The 22,500-nt window shown below is 33.4% G+C and overlaps 1 protein-coding gene across 1 annotated transcript in view; it reads left to right on the top strand.

Annotated features, from left to right (window-relative positions):
- nme7 (NME/NM23 family member 7) overlaps positions 1-22,500 on the top strand; it is an 89,121-nt gene that overhangs the window by 65,363 nt on the left and 1,258 nt on the right. Inside the window, exon 11 of the mRNA XM_062038548.1 lies at positions 5,284-5,391. Within this exon, the coding sequence (XP_061894532.1) occupies positions 5,284-5,391 (108 nt within the window). The remainder of the gene's footprint in view (positions 1-5,283; positions 5,392-22,500) is intronic.

The raw sequence follows: 22,500 nt of genomic DNA, 5'->3' as shown, positions 1-22,500 counted from the left end.
AAAGAGTGGAGGCCATTTTGGAATTGTTACTTCCTACTTGGACTTTTCCCACAAGGACTCTGTGGTTCTCCTGAAAGCTGCTGACACACTCATTGTACCCAGTGATGCACGTGTCCCATGGCATTAAAGTGGCCCCCCACGGCAGTCAATGTGGCCCCCCACGTCACTTAAGGTGGCCCCCCACGTCATTCAATGTGGTCTTCCACATCATTAAAGTAGACTTCCATGTTATTTAATGTGGTCTTCCACGTCATTTAAAGTGGCCAACCATGTCATTCAATGTGGTCTTCCACATCATTAAAGTAGACTTCCATGTTATTTAACGTGGTCTTCCACGTCATTTAAAGTGGCCAACCATGTCATTCAATGTGGTCTTCCACATAATTAAAGTGACCCGCCACCTCATTTATCGTGGCCCCCCACGTCCTTCAATGTGGTCTTCCACATAATTAAAGTAAACTTCCATGTTATTTAATGTGGTCTTCTATGTCATTTAAAGTGGCCAACCATGTCATTCAAAGTGGTCTTCCACATAATTAAAGTGGCCTTCCACGTAATTTATTGTGATCTTCCACGTCATTTATTGTGGTCTGCTACGTCATTCAATGTGGTCGTCCACATAATTAAGGTGGCCTTCCACGTCATTTATCGTGGTCTTCCACGTCATGTATTGTGGCCTGCTACGTCATTCAATGTGGTCTTACACATAATTAAAGTGGCCTTCCACGTCATTTATTGTGGTCTTCCACGTCATTTAATTGTGGTCTGCTACGTCATTCAATGTGGTCGTCCACATAATTAAAGTGGCCTTCCACGTCATTTATTGTGGTCTTCCATGTCATGTATTGTGGCCTGCTACGTCATTCAATGTGGTCTTACACATAATTAAATTGGCCTTCCACGTCATTTATTGTGGTCTTCCACGTCATTTAATTGTGGCCTGCTACGTCATTCAATGTGGTCGTCCACATAATTAAAGTGGCCTTCCACGTCATTTATTGTGGTCTTCCACGTCATTTAATTGTGGCCTGCTACGTCATTCAATGTGGTCGTCCACATAATTAAAGTGGCCTTCCCCGTCATTTAACGTGGTCTTCCACGTCATTTATCGTGGCCTGCTACGTCATTCAATGTGGTCTTCCACATAATTAAAATGGCCTTCCATGTCATTTATTGTGGTCTTCCACGTCATTTTTGTGGCCTGCTACGTCATTCAATGTGGTCTTCCACATAATTAACGTGGCCTTCCACGTCATTTAACGTGGTCTTCCACGTCATTTATTGTGCCCTGCTATGTCATTCAATGTGGTCTTCCACATAATTAAGGTGGCCTTCCACGTCATCTAACGTGGTCTTCCACGTCATTTATTGTGCCCTGCTATGTCATTCAATGTGGTCTTCCACATAATTAATGTGGCCTTCCACGTCATCTAACGTGGTCTTCCACGTCATTTATTGTGCCCTGCTATGTCATTCAATGTGGTCTTCCACATAATTAAAGTGGCCTTCCATGTCATTTATTGTGGTCTTCCACGTCATTTTTGTGGCCTGCTACGTCATTCAATGTGGTCTTCCACATAATTAAGGTGGCCTTCCACGTCATTTAACGTGGTCTTCCACGTCATTTATTATGCCCTGCTATGTCATTCAATGTGGTCTTCCACATAATTAAGGTGGCCTTCCACGTCATTTAACGTGGTCTTCCACGTCATTTATTGTGCCCTGCTATGTCATTCAATGTGGTCTTCCACATGATTAATTGGCCTTCCACGTCATTTATTGTGGTCTTCCACGTCATATATTGTGGCCTGCTATGTCATTCAATGTGGTCTTCCACATAATGAAAGTGGCCTTCCACGTCATTTATTGTGGTCTTCCACGTCATTTATTGTGGCCTGCTACGTCATTCAATGTGATCTTCCACATAATTAAAATCGCCTTCCACGTCATTTAACGTGGTCCACTACGTCATTCAATGTGGTCTCTCACATCATTTATTGTGGCCTGCCACGTCATTTATTGTAGTCCGCCATGTCATTTATTGTGGTCTTCCACGTCATTTATTGTAGTCCGCCACGTAATTTAACGTGGTCTTCCACATCATTTATTGTGGCCCGCCACTTCATTTATTGTAGTCCGCCACATCATTTAATGTGGTCTTCCACGTCATTTTACAGTGGCCCGCCACATAATTTGTTGTAGTCCGTCACGTCATTTAACGTGGTCTTTCACATCATTTATCGTGGCCTGCCACTTAATTTATTGTAGTCCGCCACGTAATTTAACGTGGTCTTCCACATAATTTATAGTGGCCCGCCACATCATTTGTTGTAGTCCGTCACGTCATTCAAAAAAAAACCTGCCCCGTCAATTAACGTGGTTTTCCACATCATTTATTGTAGTCCGGCACGTCATTTAACGTGGTCTTCCACATCATTTATTGTGGCCCGCCACTTCATTTATTGTAGTCAGCCACATCATTTAACGTGGTCTTCCACATCATTTATAGTGGCCCGCCACATCATTTGTTGTAGTCCGTCACGTCATTTAAAATAGCCTGCCACGTCATTTAACGTGGTCTTCCACATCATTTATTGTGGCCTGCCACGTTAACTAATGTGGTCTTCCACATCATTTGTTGTGGCCCGCCACGTCATTTATTGTAGCCCGCCAAGTCATTTAAAGTGGTCTTCCACATCATGTAATGTGTTACCACGCATCATTTAAGGTGGCCCGCCACGTCATTTATTGTAGCTCGCCAAGTCATTTAAAGTGATCTTCCACATCATTTAATGTGGCCTGCCACTTAATTTATTGTAGTCCGCCACGTCATTTAACGTGGTCTTCCACATAATTTATAGTGGCCCGCCACATCATTTGTTGTAGTCCGTCACGTCATTCAAAAAAAAACCTGCCCCGTCAATTATGTGGTTTTCCACATCATTTATTGTAGTCCGGCACGTCATTTAATGTGGTCTTCCACATCATTTATTGTGGCCCGCCACTTCATTTATTGTAGTCCGCCACATCATTTAACGTGGTCTTCCACATCATTTAAATTGGCCCGCCACATCATTTATTGTAGTCCGGCACGTCATTTAACGTGGTCTTCCACATCATTTATTGTGGCCCGCCACTTCATTCATTGTAGTCCGCCACATCATTTAACGTGGTCTTCCACATCATTTATAGTGGCCCGCCAGATCATTTGTTGTAGTCCTTCACGTCATTTAAAATAGCCTGCCACGTCATTTAACGTGGTCTTCCACATCATTTATTGTGGCCCGCCACGTCATTTGTTGTAGTCCGTCACGTCATTTAAAATAGCCTGCCACATCATTTAACGTGGTCTTCCACATCATTTATTGTGGCCTGCCACATTAACTAATGTGGTCTTCCACATCATTTGTTGTGGCCCGCCACATCATTTATTGTAGCCCGCCAAGTCATTTAAAGTGGTCTTCCACATCATGTAATGTGTTACCACGCATCATTTAATGTGGCCCGCCACGTCATTTATTGTAGCCCGCCAAGTCATTTAAAGTGGTCTTCCACATCATGTAATGTGTTACCACGCATCATTTAAGGTGGCCCGCCACGTCATTTATTGTAGCCCGCCAAGTCATTTAAAGTGATCTTCCACATCATTTATGCTGGCCTGCCACTTAATTTATTGTAGTCCGCCACGTCATTTAACGTGGTCTTCCACATCATTTATAGTGGCCCGCCACATCATTTGTTGTAGTCCGTCACGTCATTAAAAAAAAAACCCGCCCCGTCAATTAACGTGGTTTTCCACATCATTTATTGTAGTCCGGCACGTCATTTAATGTGGTCTTCCACATCATTTATTGTGGCCCGCCACTTCATTTATTGTAGTCCGCCACATCATTAACGTGGTCTTCCACATCATTTATTGTGGCCCGCCACATCATTTGTTGTAGTCCGTCACGTCATTTAAAATAGCCTGCCACATCATTTAACGTGGTCTTCCACATCATTTATTGTGGCCTGCCACATTAACTAATGTGGTCTTCCACATCATTTGTTGTGGCCCGCCACGTCATTTATTGTAGCCCGCCAAGTCATTTAAAGTGGTCTTCCACATCATGTAATGTGTTACCACGCATCATTTAAGGTGGCCCGCCACGTCATTTATTGTAGCCCGCCAAGTCATTTAAAGTGGTCTTCCACATCATGTAATGTGTTACCACGCATCATTTAAGGTGGCCCGCCACGTCATTTATTGTAGCCCGCCAAGTCATTTAAAGTGATCTTCCACATCATTTATCCTGGCCTGCCACTTAATTTATTGTAGTCCGCCACGTCATTTAACGTGGTCTTCCACATCATTTATAGTGGCCTGCCACATCATTTGTTGTAGTCCGTCACGTCATTAAAAAAAAAACCCGCCCCGTCAATTAACGTGGTTTTCCACATCATTTATTGTAGTCCGGCACGTCATTTAATGTGGTCTTCCACATCATTTATTGTGGCCCGCCACTTCATTTATTGTAGTCCGCCACATCATTTAACGTGGTCTTCCACATCATTTATTGTGGCCCGCCACGTCATTTGTTGTAGTCCGTCACGTCATTTAAAATAGCCTGCCACATCATTTAATGTGGTCTTCCACATCATTTATTGTGGCCTGCCACGTTAACTAATGTGGTCTTCCACATCATTTGTTGTGGCCCGCCATGTCATTTATTGTAGTCCACCACGTCATTTAAAGTGGTCTTCCACATCATGTAATGTGTTACCACGCATCATTTAAGGTGGCCCTCTGAGGGTAGCCACAATTGGGACATGTCCAGAAAAGGAGTTTGCCCCTCCTGCAGGGGTGTAGTGGGACTACTTTCAGCATCATGACCACTACAATTATTTACAACTCTAGTCTTCTTCTCATGTTGCTATTAAAAAGTGCTTTTGGCAATATTTCCCTCAATGTAAGGTAATGTTACTTTATTTTGTTAAACGATGCAACTTCCTGTTGACTGTATGACTAGTAGAACAGTCTATTTATATTTGTCAGTTTAAGATCGTCGTATTAAAGTGCAGTGTTTTATATTCCTATATTCAAACACAGTGTTACTGTTCAAACTGTTTGTAATGTCAGTGTGGCCAAAAATATGGAATATACCCCTGCCTTGTTTTTAATGAGCACTTGGCCCTACTACGCTACTGTGCTTTGATGTTGGACATGTTTTCTGAGGTGGTCCTTGGTGAAGGAAGTTAAAGAAGCTAACAGAACTTAATTGTGAGTTTGTCTTCTTGGTGCAGGAGATCGCGCGGCACCTTCGTCCCACCACGCTGCGTGCCATCTACGGCACGGACAAAGTCAAGAACGCCATCCACTGCACGGACCTTCCGGAAGACGCCGTGTTGGAGGTGGGTGTGGTGGGAATATTCCTGTTAGACAAAGTAGGCGTAGACCAGGGGTGTCCAAACCGACCTGTTGAGGCTCATTTTTTAACACACTAATATTATTGACAAAATAATAGTCATTAAAAAAGGGGACTAAAAGAGCAAACAGGTGAAATGTAACAAGAAAAAGTTGCTACTCCAACTCCAATAACACCGAGCTGCCGTGCAGAATGTTTTTTTAAAACTGTCATTGCTCAAAACATAATAATGAATCAAAATCAATGTTATGAATGATTGACATATTCAAGGCTCCAATTACCTCACATCAAAAATTCTACTTTTAAATATTTTTTGGGGGAAATGTTTGCGGATTTTGTGTTGGCAAGATTAAAAAAAAGTTGTATAAAACAAACATACAAAAAAACATGAAAAATAATTCAAACTTATAACCGAGGGATAGACCAGGGGCCGTACTTATCAAGCTTCTCAGAATGACTCCTAAGAAGTCTGCTAAGAGTTGACTTAAGAGTAAATAAATTCTTCGCTGAAAGCTGCACTTAAAAGTCAGTTATCAAGCGTCTTACTCACACTTTCAGCGAAGTGTAGGACTGAATCTTAAGTGTCACACTCAGAGCTGAATTACGACATTACTATGTGCCGTAAACGCAATTTTAGGTGACGTCATTTCTGTGTCCATAGAAATGACCAATCACGGAAGGGAATCCCTTGTCTAAGAATAAAGAAATATCTTAGAAATATTTAAGTGGACAATGGGAGTGTATATTTTGACAATAAACTACAAAATAATACAAAACAAACAAACAATATTGGCAATGAATCAAAAATAAATGTTTCCTTTTTGTTGCACCTTTCCTGCTCCCAGACCGTAACAAAGAGGCAGGGGAGACACTTCTCCAGGGCCGATGTATGCCCGGGGCAACACCCTTCACTTTACCCGGCAGTGGGTCTCCACAGCGGACGACTTTAGGGTGAATGATGAGTCCGGCGATTAGTTGCAAATCTTGCTTATTAATTGCTTGCACACAGCCAATCCAACACAAAACAAACTAGTCCCCGCTCGCACTCACAATACCGCTCCCTCTCTTCTCTCGCCCACACACTCACTGACGTCACTCACCTCACATGCTGTCACCTATTAAAGGGCCACACACATACGCTACTCTCATAACATTTTCTTTCCAATTCATTAATTAGGCAACTAATTTGAAACTGGTGTGGGTGGCTCTATATATACTAGTCCACTGCAGCCACATGCAGAAATCAACATGGAATCGAAAAGTATTAAATCTGTGACAAAAATAATACCTGCTCTGTCTAAACGATACCGTTTGATCAGCTGCTCGTCATCAAACAAAGATGAATGTTTGCGCACGTCTCTCTCGCCTCAGTGCCATCCCCTGCTGGCAACTCCTAACCACTTAAGACACCTCTGAAGGTCTCTTAAATATCGTGGAGAGTAGGAGTGATTCTTAGACTTAAGAACGTTGATAAAAAGCTTTTATTCTTAAGTTTGAGAGTAGGACTAAATTTCGCAAATTCTCAGGACTTAAGTGTAAAATGGCACTCTAAGAAGCTTGATAAGTACGGCCCCTGAAGTTGATCTCCAGACTTACCTAAGTGTTGAAAGTTAAAAAGGAAAAAAATGTATGACTTATTTTTAACACTTTTATGAAAGGGGTTCTTTTGGATTCCCAGCAATTTTTGTGATTTTATTTATTTTTTTAAAAGTTTTTGCTCAAAAAATAATAATGAATCAAAATCAATGTTATGAATTATTGACATATTCAAAGCTCCAATTATGTCACATTAAATATTCAACTTTGAAATATGTTTGCGTATTTTGTGTTGGCCAGATAAAAAAAAGTTTTATAAAACAAACATGAAAAATAATTCAAACTTATAACCGAGGGATAGACCTGAAGTTGATCTCCAGACTTAAGTGTTGAAAGTTAAAAAGAAAAACTTGACTTATTTTGAACTCTTTTATGAAAGGGGTTCTTTTGGATTACTAGCAATTTTTTTATTTTTTTTTAAAGTCATTAAAAAAATAATAATAATCAAAATCAATGTTATGAATGATTGACACATTCAAGGCTCCAAATATTCCACATGCCACTTGTAATATGAAAGTTAAAAAAGAAAATAGTACAACTTATTTTTAACACTTTAGGATTCCCAGAAATTTGAGTGTGATTTTTTTATTTTTTTACTCAAAAAAAAAAAAAAAGAATCAAAATCAATGTTATGAATGATTGACATATTCAAGGCTCCAAATACATCACATCAAAAATTAAACTTTGAAATATTTTTGGGGGAAATGTTTGTCTATTTTGTGTTGGTCATATAGAAATAAAAAGTTTTATAAAACAAACATGAAAAATAATTCAAACTTATAACCGAGGGATAGACCTGAAGTTGATCTCCAGACTTAAGTGTTGAAAGTTAAAAAGAAAAAAAAAGTTATGACTTATTTTTAACACTTTTATGAAAGGGGTTCTTTTGGATTCCCAGCAATTTTATTTATTTATTTTATTATAATTTTTTAAGTTGTTAAAAAAAAAAAGAATAAATCAAAATCAATGTTATGAATGATTGACACATTCAAGGCTCCAAATATTCCACATTCCACTTGGAATATGAAAGTTAAATAAGAAAATAGTATAACTTATTTTTAACACTTTTATGAAAGTGTCCTTTGTTTTCCCCCAGAATTTTTAGTGTGATTTAAAAAAAATTTTTTAGTCGTTGCTCAAAAATAATAATGAATCAAAATCAATGTTATGAATTATTGACCTACTCAAAGCCCAAATTACTTCACATTAAAAATTCTACTTTGAAAGATTTTTTGGGGAAAATATTCAAGAGGAACTGCATTTTTGGTGGTATTTTGCCTATCGTTTCACAATCATGAGAGACAAGAGCACACATGCCTTTTTTTCAAAGATTTTAAAGATGATAAAAAACACTTGGAAGATGGGAGTCACCGTTGTAGCCTTCAAAGTCTCGAAAACCACTTTAAAACCCTCCATCAATGTTTTATATACACACTGCAAGTTTATATATAATGTAGTAACAGACACCTTCATAACATTATGTAATATGTACAATATACACACTGCAAGTATATATATAATGTAGTAACAGACACCTTCATAACAATATGTAATATGTACAATATACACACTGCAAGTATATATATAATGTAGTAACAGACACCTTCATAACAATATGTAATATGTACAATATACACACTGCAAGTATATATATAATGTAGTAACAGACACCTTCATAACAATATGTAATATGTACAATATACACACTGCAAGTATATATATAATGTAGTAACAGACACCTTCATAACAATATGTAATATGTACAATATACACACTGCAAGTTTATATATAATGTAGTAACAGACACCTTCATAACAATATGTAATATGTACAATATACACACTGCAAGTATATATATATAATGTAGTAACAGACACCTTCATAACAATATGTAATATGTACAATATACACACTGCAAGTATATATATAATGTAGTAACAGACACCTTCATAACAATATGTAATATGTACAATATACACACTGCAAGTATATATATAATGTAGTAACAGACACCTTCATAACAATATGTAATATGTACAATATACACACTGCAAGTATATATATAATGTAGTAACAGACACCTTCATAACAATATGTAATATGTACAATATACACACTGCAAGTTTATATATAATGTAGTAACAGACACCTTCATAACAATATGTAATATGTACAATATACACACTGCAAGTATATATATAATGTAGTAACAGACACCTTCATAACAATATGTAATATGTACAATATACACACTGCAAGTATATATATATAATGTAGTAACAGACACCTTCATAACAATATGTAATATGTACAATATACACACTGCAAGTATATATATAATGTAGTAACAGACACCTTCATAACAATATGTAATATGTACAATATACACACTGCAAGTATATATATAATGTAGTAACAGACACCTTCATAACAATATGTAATATGTACAATATACACACTGCAAGTATATATATAATGTAGTAACAGACACCTTCATAACAATATGTAATATGTACAATATACACACTGCAAGTATATATATAATGTAGTAACAGACACCTTCATAACAATATGTAATATGTACAATATACACACTGCAGGTTTATATATAATGTAGTAACAGACACCTTCATAACAATATGTAATATGTACAATATACACACTGCAAGTATATATATAATGTAGTAACAGACACCTTCATAACAATATGTAATATGTACAATATACACACTGCAAGTTTATATATAATGTAGTAACAGACACCTTCATAACAATATGTAATATGTACAATATACACACTGCAAGTATATATATATAATATAGTAACAGACACCTTCATAACAATATGTAATTTGTACAATATACACACTGCAAGTATATATATAATGTAGTAACAGACACCTTCATAACAATATGTAATATGTACAATATACCGGTACACACTGCAAGTATATATATAATGTAGTAACAGACACCTTCATAACAATATGTAATATGTACAATATACACACTGCAAGTATATATATACTGTAGTAACAGACACTTTCATAACAATATGTAATATGTACAATATACACACTGCAAGTATATATATAATGTAGTAACAGACACCTTCATAACAATATGTAATATGTACAATATACACACTGCAAGTATATATATAATGTAGTAACAGACACCTTCATAGCAATATGTAATATATACAATATACACACTGCAAGTATATATATAATGTAGTAACAGACACCTTCATAACAATATGTAATATGTACAATATACACACTGCAAGTATATATATATAATATAGTAACAGACACCTTCATAACAATATGTAATATGTACAATATACACACTGCAAGTATATATATAATGTAGTAACAGACACCTTCATAACAATATGTAATATATACAATATACACACTGCAAGTATATATATATAATGTAGTAACAGACACCTTCATAACAATATGTAATTTGTACAATATACACACTGCAAGTATATATATAATGTAGTAACAGACACCTTCATAACAATATGTAATATGTACAATATACACACTGCAAGTTTATATATAATGTAGTAACAGACACCTTCATAACAATATGTAATATGTACAATATACACACTGCAAGTTTATATATAATGTAGTAACAGACACCTTCATAACAATATGTAATATGTACAATATACACACTGCAAGTATATATATATAATATAGTAACAGACACCTTCATAACAATATGTAATTTGTACAATATACACACTGCAAGTATATATATAATGTAGTAACAGACACCTTCATAACAATATGTAATATGTACAATATACCGGTACACACTGCAAGTATATATATAATGTAGTAACAGACACCTTCATAACAATATGTAATATGTACAATATACACACTGCAAGTATATATATACTGTAGTAACAGACACTTTCATAACAATATGTAATATGTACAATATACACACTGCAAGTATATATATAATGTAGTAACAGACACCTTCATAACAATATGTAATATGTACAATATACACACTGCAAGTATATATATAATGTAGTAACAGACACCTTCATAGCAATATGTAATATATACAATATACACACTGCAAGTATATATATAATGTAGTAACAGACACCTTCATAACAATATGTAATATGTACAATATACACACTGCAAGTATATATATATAATATAGTAACAGACACCTTCATAACAATATGTAATATGTACAATATACACACTGCAAGTATATATATAATGTAGTAACAGACACCTTCATAACAATATGTAATATATACAATATACACACTGCAAGTATATATATATAATGTAGTAACAGACACCTTCATAACAATATGTAATTTGTACAATATACACACTGCAAGTATATATATAATGTAGTAACAGACACCTTCATAACAATATGTAATATGTACAATATACACACTGCAAGTTTATATATAATGTAGTAACAGACACCTTCATAACAATATGTAATATGTACAATATACACACTGCAAGTATATATATAATGTAGTAACAGACACCTTCATAACAATATGTAATATATACAATATACACACTGCAAGTATATATATAATGTAGTAACAGACACCTTCATAACAATATGTAATATGTACAATATACACACTGCAAGTATATATATAATGTAGTAACAGACACCTTCATAACAATATGTAATATGTACAATATACACACTGCAAGTATATATATAATGTAGTAACAGACACCTTCATAACAATATGTAATATGTACAATATACACACTGCAAGTATATATATAATGTAGTAACAGACACCTTCATAACAATATGTAATATGTACAATATACACACTGCAAGTATATATATAATGTAGTAACAGACACCTTCATAACAATATGTAATATGTACAATATACACACTGCAGGTTTATATATAATGTAGTAACAGACACCTTCATAACAATATGTAATATGTACAATATACACACTGCAAGTATATATATATAATGTAGTAACAGACACCTTCATAACAATATGTAATATGTACAATATACACACTGCAAGTATATATATAATGTAGTAACAGACACCTTCATAACAATATGTAATATGTACAATATACACACTGCAAGTATATATATAATGTAGTAACAGACACCTTCATAACAATATGTAATATGTACAATATACACACTGCAAGTTTATATATAATGTAGTAACAGACACCTTCATAACAATATGTAATATGTACAATATACACACTGCAAGTATATATATATAATATAGTAACAGACACCTTCATAACAATATGTAATTTGTACAATATACACACTGCAAGTATATATATAATGTAGTAACAGACACCTTCATAACAATATGTAATATGTACAATATACCGGTACACACTGCAAGTATATATATAATGTAGTAACAGACACCTTCATAACAATATGTAATATGTACAATATACACACTGCAAGTATATATATACTGTAGTAACAGACACTTTCATAACAATATGTAATATGTACAATATACACACTGCAAGTATATATATAATGTAGTAACAGACACCTTCATAACAATATGTAATATGTACAATATACACACTGCAAGTATATATATAATGTAGTAACAGACACCTTCATAGCAATATGTAATATATACAATATACACACTGCAAGTATATATATAATGTAGTAACAGACACCTTCATAACAATATGTAATATGTACAATATACACACTGCAAGTATATATATATAATATAGTAACAGACACCTTCATAACAATATGTAATATGTACAATATACACACTGCAAGTATATATATAATGTAGTAACAGACACCTTCATAACAATATGTAATATATACAATATACACACTGCAAGTATATATATATAATGTAGTAACAGACACCTTCATAACAATATGTAATTTGTACAATATACACACTGCAAGTATATATATAATGTAGTAACAGACACCTTCATAACAATATGTAATATGTACAATATACACACTGCAAGTTTATATATAATGTAGTAACAGACACCTTCATAACAATATGTAATATGTACAATATACACACTGCAAGTTTATATATAATGTAGTAACAGACACCTTCATAACAATATGTAATATGTACAATATACACACTGCAAGTATATATATATAATATAGTAACAGACACCTTCATAACAATATGTAATTTGTACAATATACACACTGCAAGTATATATATAATGTAGTAACAGACACCTTCATAACAATATGTAATATGTACAATATACCGGTACACACTGCAAGTATATATATAATGTAGTAACAGACACCTTCATAACAATATGTAATATGTACAATATACACACTGCAAGTATATATATACTGTAGTAACAGACACTTTCATAACAATATGTAATATGTACAATATACACACTGCAAGTATATATATAATGTAGTAACAGACACCTTCATAACAATATGTAATATGTACAATATACACACTGCAAGTATATATATAATGTAGTAACAGACACCTTCATAGCAATATGTAATATATACAATATACACACTGCAAGTATATATATAATGTAGTAACAGACACCTTCATAACAATATGTAATATGTACAATATACACACTGCAAGTATATATATATAATATAGTAACAGACACCTTCATAACAATATGTAATATGTACAATATACACACTGCAAGTATATATATAATGTAGTAACAGACACCTTCATAACAATATGTAATATATACAATATACACACTGCAAGTATATATATATAATGTAGTAACAGACACCTTCATAACAATATGTAATTTGTACAATATACACACTGCAAGTATATATATAATGTAGTAACAGACACCTTCATAACAATATGTAATATGTACAATATACACACTGCAAGTTTATATATAATGTAGTAACAGACACCTTCATAACAATATGTAATATGTACAATATACACACTGCAAGTATATATATAATGTAGTAACAGACACCTTCATAACAATATGTAATATATACAATATACACACTGCAAGTATATATATATAATGTAGTAACAGACACCTTCATAACAATATGTAATATGTACAATATACACACTGCAAGTATATATATAATGTAGTAACAGACACCTTCATAACAATATGTAATATGTACAATATACACACTGCAAGTATATATATAATGTAGTAACAGACACCTTCATAACAATATGTAATATGTACAATATACACACTGCAAGTATATATATAATGTAGTAACAGACACCTTCATAACAATATGTAATATGTACAATATACACACTGCAAGTATATATATAATGTAGTAACAGACACCTTCATAACAATATGTAATATGTACAATATACACACTGCAGGTTTATATATAATGTAGTAACAGACACCTTCATAACAATATGTAATATGTACAATATACACACTGCAAGTATATATATATAATGTAGTAACAGACACCTTCATAACAATATGTAATATGTACAATATACACACTGCAAGTTTATATATAATGTAGTAACAGACACCTTCATAACAATATGTAATATGTACAATATACACACTGCAAGTATATATATATAATATAGTAACAGACACCTTCGTAACAATATGTAATTTGTACAATATACACACTGCAAGTATATATATAATGTAGTAACAGACACCTTCATAACAATATGTAATATGTACAATATACCGGTACACACTGCAAGTATATATATAATGTAGTAACAGACACCTTCATAACAATATGTAATATGTACAATATACACACTGCAAGTATATATATACTGTAGTAACAGACACTTTCATAACAATATGTAATATGTACAATATACACACTGCAAGTATATATATAATGTAGTAACAGACACCTTCATAACAATATGTAATATGTACAATATACACACTGCAAGTATATATATAATGTAGTAACAGACACCTTCATAGCAATATGTAATATATACAATATACACACTGCAAGTATATATATAATGTAGTAACAGACACCTTCATAACAATATGTAATATGTACAATATACACACTGCAAGTATATATATATAATATAGTAACAGACACCTTCATAACAATATGTAATATGTACAATATACACACTGCAAGTATATATATAATGTAGTAACAGACACCTTCATAACAATATGTAATATATACAATATACACACTGCAAGTATATATATATAATGTAGTAACAGACACCTTCATAACAATATGTAATTTGTACAATATACACACTGCAAGTATATATATAATGTAGTAACAGACACCTTCATAACAATATGTAATATGTACAAAATACACACTGCAAGTATATATATAATGTAGTAACAGACACCTTCATAACAATATGTAATATGTACAATATACACACTGCAAGTATATATATAATGTAGTAACAGACACCTTCATAACAATATGTAATATGTACAATATACACACTGCAAGTATATATATAATGTAGTAACAGACACCTTCATAACAATATGTAATTTGTACAATATACACACTGCAAGTATATATATAATGTAGTAACAGACACCTTCATAACAATATGTAATATGTACAATATACACACTGCAAGTATATATATAATGTAGTAACAGACACCTTCATAACAATATGTAATATGTACAATATACACACTGCAAGTTTATATATAATGTAGTAACAGACACCTTCATAACAATATGTAATATGTACAATATACACACTGCAAGTATATATATAATGTAGTAACAGACACCTTCATAACAATATGTAATTTGTACAATATACACACTGCAAGTATATATATAATGTAGTAACAGACACCTTCATAACAATATGTAATATGTACAATATACACACTGCAAGTATATATATAATGTAGTAACAGACACCTTCATAACAATATGTAATATGTACAATATACACACTGCAAGTTTATATATAATGTAGTAACAGACACCTTCATAACAATATGTAATATGTACAATATACACACTGCAAGTATATATATAATGTAGTAACAGACACCTTCATAACAATATGTAATATGTACAATATACACACTGCAAGTATATATATAATGTAGTAACAGACACCTTCATAACAATATGTAATATGTACAATATACACACTGCAAGTATATATATAATGTAGTAACAGACACCTTCATAACAATATGTAATATGTACAATATACACACTGCAAGTTTATATATAATGTAGTAACAGACACCTTCATAACAATATGTAATATGTACAATATTTACTGTATTTTGATCATTATAACCATTTCCAGGACTGATTTTTTTCCGTGCATTGATTTCTGTTCCCATGACTTCTAGCAACATGTGTGTTCCTACTTCCGGAATCAAACACGAGTGTGTGTTCTAATCATGGCAGACTTGGTAACAAACAACAAAAATGACTATTTTTGGACAAATGAGGAATCACAACCTTATCTTTTTGAAGCTGAATATACTGCAGCTTATAGAAGCCAGCACAATAATAATAATAATAGATTTTATTTGTAAAAAAAAGCACTTTATATTGAGTAAACAATAGCTATAACTAGTATGCATATATCTAAAAAAAAAAAAGGCTTTTTTTAAAAAAGAAGGGCTTTTAAGCCTTTTTTAAAAGCATCCACAGTCTGCGGTGCCCTCAGGTGGTCAGGGAGAGCGTTCCACAGACTGGGACTCACTCTTCCACAAAGGAAGAGTGAGACGTTGGAGCGGAGAAAAGCCTGGAGAGAGGGATGAAAGCAATTTTGATGCTATAAGTATTTTAAAATAAATGGAGTGCTTACCCAAATAAACCGGAAAAAAAACGTCGGTGTTAGTATGCTAGAAAAAGAGTTCCTCAGTGTTCACTCTTACAATAACAATGTTGCTACAGTTTATTACACAGGTTACACAACGTAAATAAAGGAGAGTTGACGGTTTTTGAATGCATTTTTAAAAGGATTGCTCCTGTTAGCTGTGTTGCTAGCCACCTAGAAAGAGCTGAATGTTATGTTAGAAAGAGGAAGAAAAAAATGTGTTCTTGTCTCTCATGATTGTGAACGATAGGCAAAATTTAAAAAAAAAAAGTGCAGTTTCTCTTTAAAATGGATGGAAGAATATTGCATATTTTGTGTCTGCTGTATTAACAAAAAAATGTTTATTTGACAAAAAGGGCAGAAAACAAACTATTTGACAGATCTAAGGTTGAAAAAAAAAAAGCCTTATTTTGAACATTTTATTAATGGAACCCTTTTGGATTCACAACAACTTTAGTGGGATTCTTTTTTGGAATGACAGTAATTGTTCAAAAAGTAAACTAGAATCAATGTTATGAATTATTGACCTATTTAAGGCTCTTCCACTTTGAACATGTTTTGGGGGAGAATATATCTCGTATATGGACAAGCGGTAGAAAATGGATGGATGGATGTTTTTGTCATAAAAAAAAAATCAAAACAACATAATTGATGTTGAGATTTAAGTGTTGAGACTTACAGAAGAGGCCAACACTTTGGACACACCTTCTTTATTTCCGTGACTATTTACATTGTAGATTGTCACATCAGAACTATGAATGAACACGTGTGGAGTTATGTACTTCACGACAAAATAACATGTTTTATATTCTGTCTTCAAAATAGCCACCCTTTGCATTCTCTCCGTGAGCTTCAAGCACACCATTTCAGGTGACTACCTCTTGAAGCTCATGGAGAGAATGCCAAGAGTGTGCAAAAAAAGTACACAGAGGGTGAAGAAATTAGACCGGGGGGGTGTCAAACTGCTTTTCTCATTGAGGGCCACATGGCAGTTATGGTTGCCCCCAGAGGGCCGCTTTTAACACTAAGTAATATATGAATATATATACATGTATAATACATTCATGTATTTTTTTACATAAGCTTCAAAATCTTTCAATTTGACTTTAAAAACTGGCAGCTCAGTCACCGGAGTTTTACAGTAAAAGCCTTTTTACAGGATATAAACAAATGGAATGGAGAAACAACAGCAAATTCAAGCTGCCAGGTTTTTTCTTACCGTAAAATCTTGTTTTAATTTTTAGTTTTTTTGTTAGTGTCTTACTGTATATGGGGGAAGAACAGTACCAAAGTTGATTTTACGGTAAAAAAACTCAAGTCGGCGTAATTTAACCGTATAATCTATTGTCAATTTTACAGTCTACAGTTAGATTGACGATTTGTTGTGAAATCATAAGTCAAAGCAGATATTTAAGTACAGTATTGATCTTTTATTAGTTTCCTAATGAAGCCTTAACTTGACGCTCGTCTTCCTTTTGTATCGTTTACTCGTCAACTTAACCCTTCAAAGACGTCAAACAATAACGACGTGGGAACAAAATAAAGCCAGTTTGTTACAGTAAGAGTTAGAAAAAGTAAGTAAGTTCAAAAAACTGTGTGGCTCCATTCCAGCATACCTGACTGCCATTACCCATAATTAGAGATGTCCGATAATATCGGTCTGCCGATAATATCGGCCGATAAATGCGTTAAAATGTAATATCGGAAATTATCGGTATCGTTTTTTTTATTATCAGTATCGTTTTTTTTGTTTTTTTGTTTGTTTTTTAATTAAATCCACATAAAAAACACAAGATACACTTACAATTAGTGCACCAACCCAAAAAAAAAACCTCCCCCATTCACACTCATTCACACAAAAGGGTTGTTTCTTTCTGTTATTAATATTCTGGTTCCTACATTATATATCAATATATATCAATACAGTCTGCAAGGGATACAGTCCGTAAGCACACATGATTGTGCGTGCTGCTGCTCCACTAATAGTACTAACCTTTAACACTTCATTTTACTCATTTTCATTAATTACTAGTTTCTATGTAACTGTTTTTATATTGTTTTATTTTCTTTTTTATTCAAGAAAATGTTTTTAATTTATTTATCTTATTTTATTTAATTTTTTAAAAAGTACCTTATCTTCACCATACCTGGTTGTCCAAATTAGGCATAATAATGTGTTAATTCCACGACTGTATATACCGGTTGATATCGGTATCGGTTGATATCGGTATCGGTAATTAAAGAGTTGGACAATATCGGCATATCGGATATCGGCAAAAAGCCATTATCGGACATCCCTACCCATAATGCATTGTGTCCAAACCTTATTACCACACAGATCCTTCCACCATATATGCAATTAAACAGTTACGTAATCTTCACTGTATTAAAGCAGTATAAAATAGTACATCATCAAATTATTCAGACAAATTACAAATAAATATAAAAAAATAAATAAAATAAAATAAAATAAAATATTAAAAAAATAAAAAATAAAAAATAAAAAATAAATAAAATAAAAATAAAATAAATAAATAAATAAATAAATAAAATAAATTAAAAAATTAAAAAATATATATATACATTTTCATATTATTTAAATAAAATAAATAGTCACCTTTTGGCTGAATAAACATGAAGCACCTTCCATAAAATGTAAATGAACTTAAACATCATTTAGGCTCCTACATTTGGAATATTTAGATTTTCATATTGGATTTGAAAAGATATGCAATTGCGTGCAGTACATGATTTTTAACGTCAAAAGGGGGAGAACAAATATATTTAGTAAGAAAAGATAGCCGAGTGTGAAGCGACTGGGATGAGAATCAGCACCTCCAAGTCCCAGTCCATGGTTCTCGCCCGGGAAAGGGTGGAGTGCCGTCTCCGGGTTGGGGAGGAGACTCTGGCCCAAGTGGAGGAGTTCAAGTACCTCGGAGTCTTGTTCACGAGTGAGGGAAGAGTGGATGGTGAGATGGACAGGCGGATCGGTGCGGCGTCTTCAGTAATGCAGACGCCGTATCGATCCGTTGTGGTGAAGAAGGAGCTGAGCCGGAAGGCAAAGCTCTCAATTTAGCGGTCCATCTACGTTCCCATCCTCACCTTTGGTCATGAGCTTTGGGTTATGAGCGAAAGGACAAGATCACGGGTACAAGCGGCCCAAATGAGTTTGGGTCTCTCCCTTAGAGATAGGGTGAGAAGCTCTGTCGTCCGGGAGGAGCTCAAAGTAAAGCCGCTGCTCCTCCACATGGAGAGGAGCCAGATGAGGTGGTTCGGGCATCTGGTCAGGATGCCACCCGAGCGCCTCCCTAGGGAGGTGTTTAGGGCACGTCCGACCCGTAGGAGGCCACGGGGAAGACCCAGGACACGTTGGGAAGACTATGTCTGGACGAAGTGGCTGGGGAGAGGGAAGTCTGGGCTTCCCTGCTTAGGCTGCTGCCCCTGTGACCCGACCTCGGATAAGCGGAAGAAGATGGATGGATGGAAAAGATAGAAGACTTTTATTAACGCATATTATTTCCAGGCTTTCGCGGGCCACATAAAATAATGTGGTGGGTCAGATTTGGGCCCCGGGCCTTGAGTTTGACACCTGTGAACTAGAATATTCAATATTGAAATATAGTTGAAAACATGTCAGTTGTTGTTGTTTCAACATTGAAATATAGTTGAAAACATGTCAGTTGTTGTTTCAACATTGAAATATAGTTGAAAACATGTCAGTTGTTGTTTCAACATTGAAATATAGTTGAAAACATGTCAGTTGTTGTTGTTTCAACATTGAAATATAGTTGAAAGCATGTCAGTTGTTGTTGTTTCAACATTGAAATATAGTTGAAAACATGTCAGTTGTTGTTTCAACATTGAAATATAGTTGAAAACATGTCAGTTGTTGTTGTTTCAACATTGAAATATAGTTGAAAACATGTCAGTTGTTGTTGTTTCAACATTGAAATATAGTTGAAAACATGTCAGTTGTTGTTTCAACATTGAAATATAGTTGAAAACATGTCAGTTGTTGTTTCAACATTGAAATATAGTTGAAAACATGTCAGTTGTTGTTGTTTCAACATTGAAATATAGTTGAAAGCATGTCAGTTGTTGTTGTTTCAACATTGAAATATAGTTGAAAACATGTCAGTTGTTGTTTCAACATTGAAATATAGTTGAAAACATGTCAGTTGTTGTTGTTTCAACATTGAAATATAGTTGAAAACATGTCAGTTGTTGTTGTTTCAACATTGAAATATAGTTGAAAACATGTCAGTTGTTGTTTCAACATTGAAATGTAGTTGAAAACATGTCAGTTGTTGTTCCAATATTGAAATATAGTTGAAAACATGTCAGTTGTTGTTTCAACATTGAAATATAGTTGAAAACACGTCAGTTGTTCCAATATTGAACTATAGTTGAAAACATGTCAGTTGTTGTTTCAACATTGAAATATAGTTGAAAACACGTCAGTTGTTGTTCCAATATTGAAATATAGTTGAAAACATGTCAGTTGTTGTTTCAACATTGAAATATAGTTGAAAACATAAACGTTGTTTTAATATTCAATTATAGTTGAAAACACGTCAGTTGTTGTTCCACTATTGAAATAAAGTTGAAAACATGTCAATTGTCGTTTCAATATTGAAATATAGTTGAAAACATGTCAGTTGTTGTTTCAACATTGAAATATAGCTGAAAACATGTCAGTTGTTGTTTCAACATTGAAATATAGGTGAAAAAATGTCAGTTGTTGTTTCAACATTGAAATATAATTGAAAAAACGTCAGTTGTTGTTTCAACATTGAAATGTAATCGAAAACATGTCAGTTGTTTCAATATTGAAATACAGTTGAAAAAATGTCAATTGTTGTTGCTTCAATATGGAAATATAGTTGAAAACATTTCATTTATTGTTGTATCAGTATTGAATTATAGTCAAAAACATGTCAGTTGTTGTTTCAACATTGAAATATAGTTGAAAACAAATGTTTTAATATTCAATTATAGTTGAAAACATGTCAGTTGTTGTTCCAATATGGAATTATAGTCGAAAACATGTCAGTTGTTGTTTCAACATTGAAATATAGTTGAAAACATAAACGTTGTTTCAACATTGAAATATAGTTGAAAACATGTCAGTTGTTGTTTCAACATTGAAATATAGTTGAAAACAAATGTTTTAATATTGAATTATAGTCAAACATGTCCGTTGTTGTTTCAACATTGAAATATAGTTGAAAACAAATGTTTTAATATTGAATTATAGTCAAACATGTCCGTTGTTGTTTCAACATTGAAATATAGTTGAAAACAAATGTTTTAATATTGAATTATAGTTGAAAACATGTCAGTTGTTGTTCCAATATTGAATTATAGTCAAACATGTCAGTTGTGGTTTCAACATTGAAATATAGTTGAAAACATAAACGTTGTTTTAATATTCAATTATAGTTGAAAACATGTCAGTTGTTGTTCCAATATTGAATTATAGTCAAACATGTCAGTTGTGGTTTCAACATTGAAATATAGTTGAAAACATAAACGTTGTTTTAATATTCAATTATAGTTGAAAACACGTCAGTTGTTGTTCCAATATTGAAATACGGGGACGGCGTGGTGCAGTTGGGAGAGTGG

This window comes from Entelurus aequoreus, linkage group LG27 (genome assembly GCF_033978785.1).
Source record: "Entelurus aequoreus isolate RoL-2023_Sb linkage group LG27, RoL_Eaeq_v1.1, whole genome shotgun sequence".
Lineage (NCBI taxonomy): Eukaryota > Metazoa > Chordata > Actinopteri > Syngnathiformes > Syngnathidae > Entelurus > Entelurus aequoreus.
Note: the sequence above shows the minus strand (reverse complement) of the source record. Positions and strands in the feature narration are given on the sequence as shown.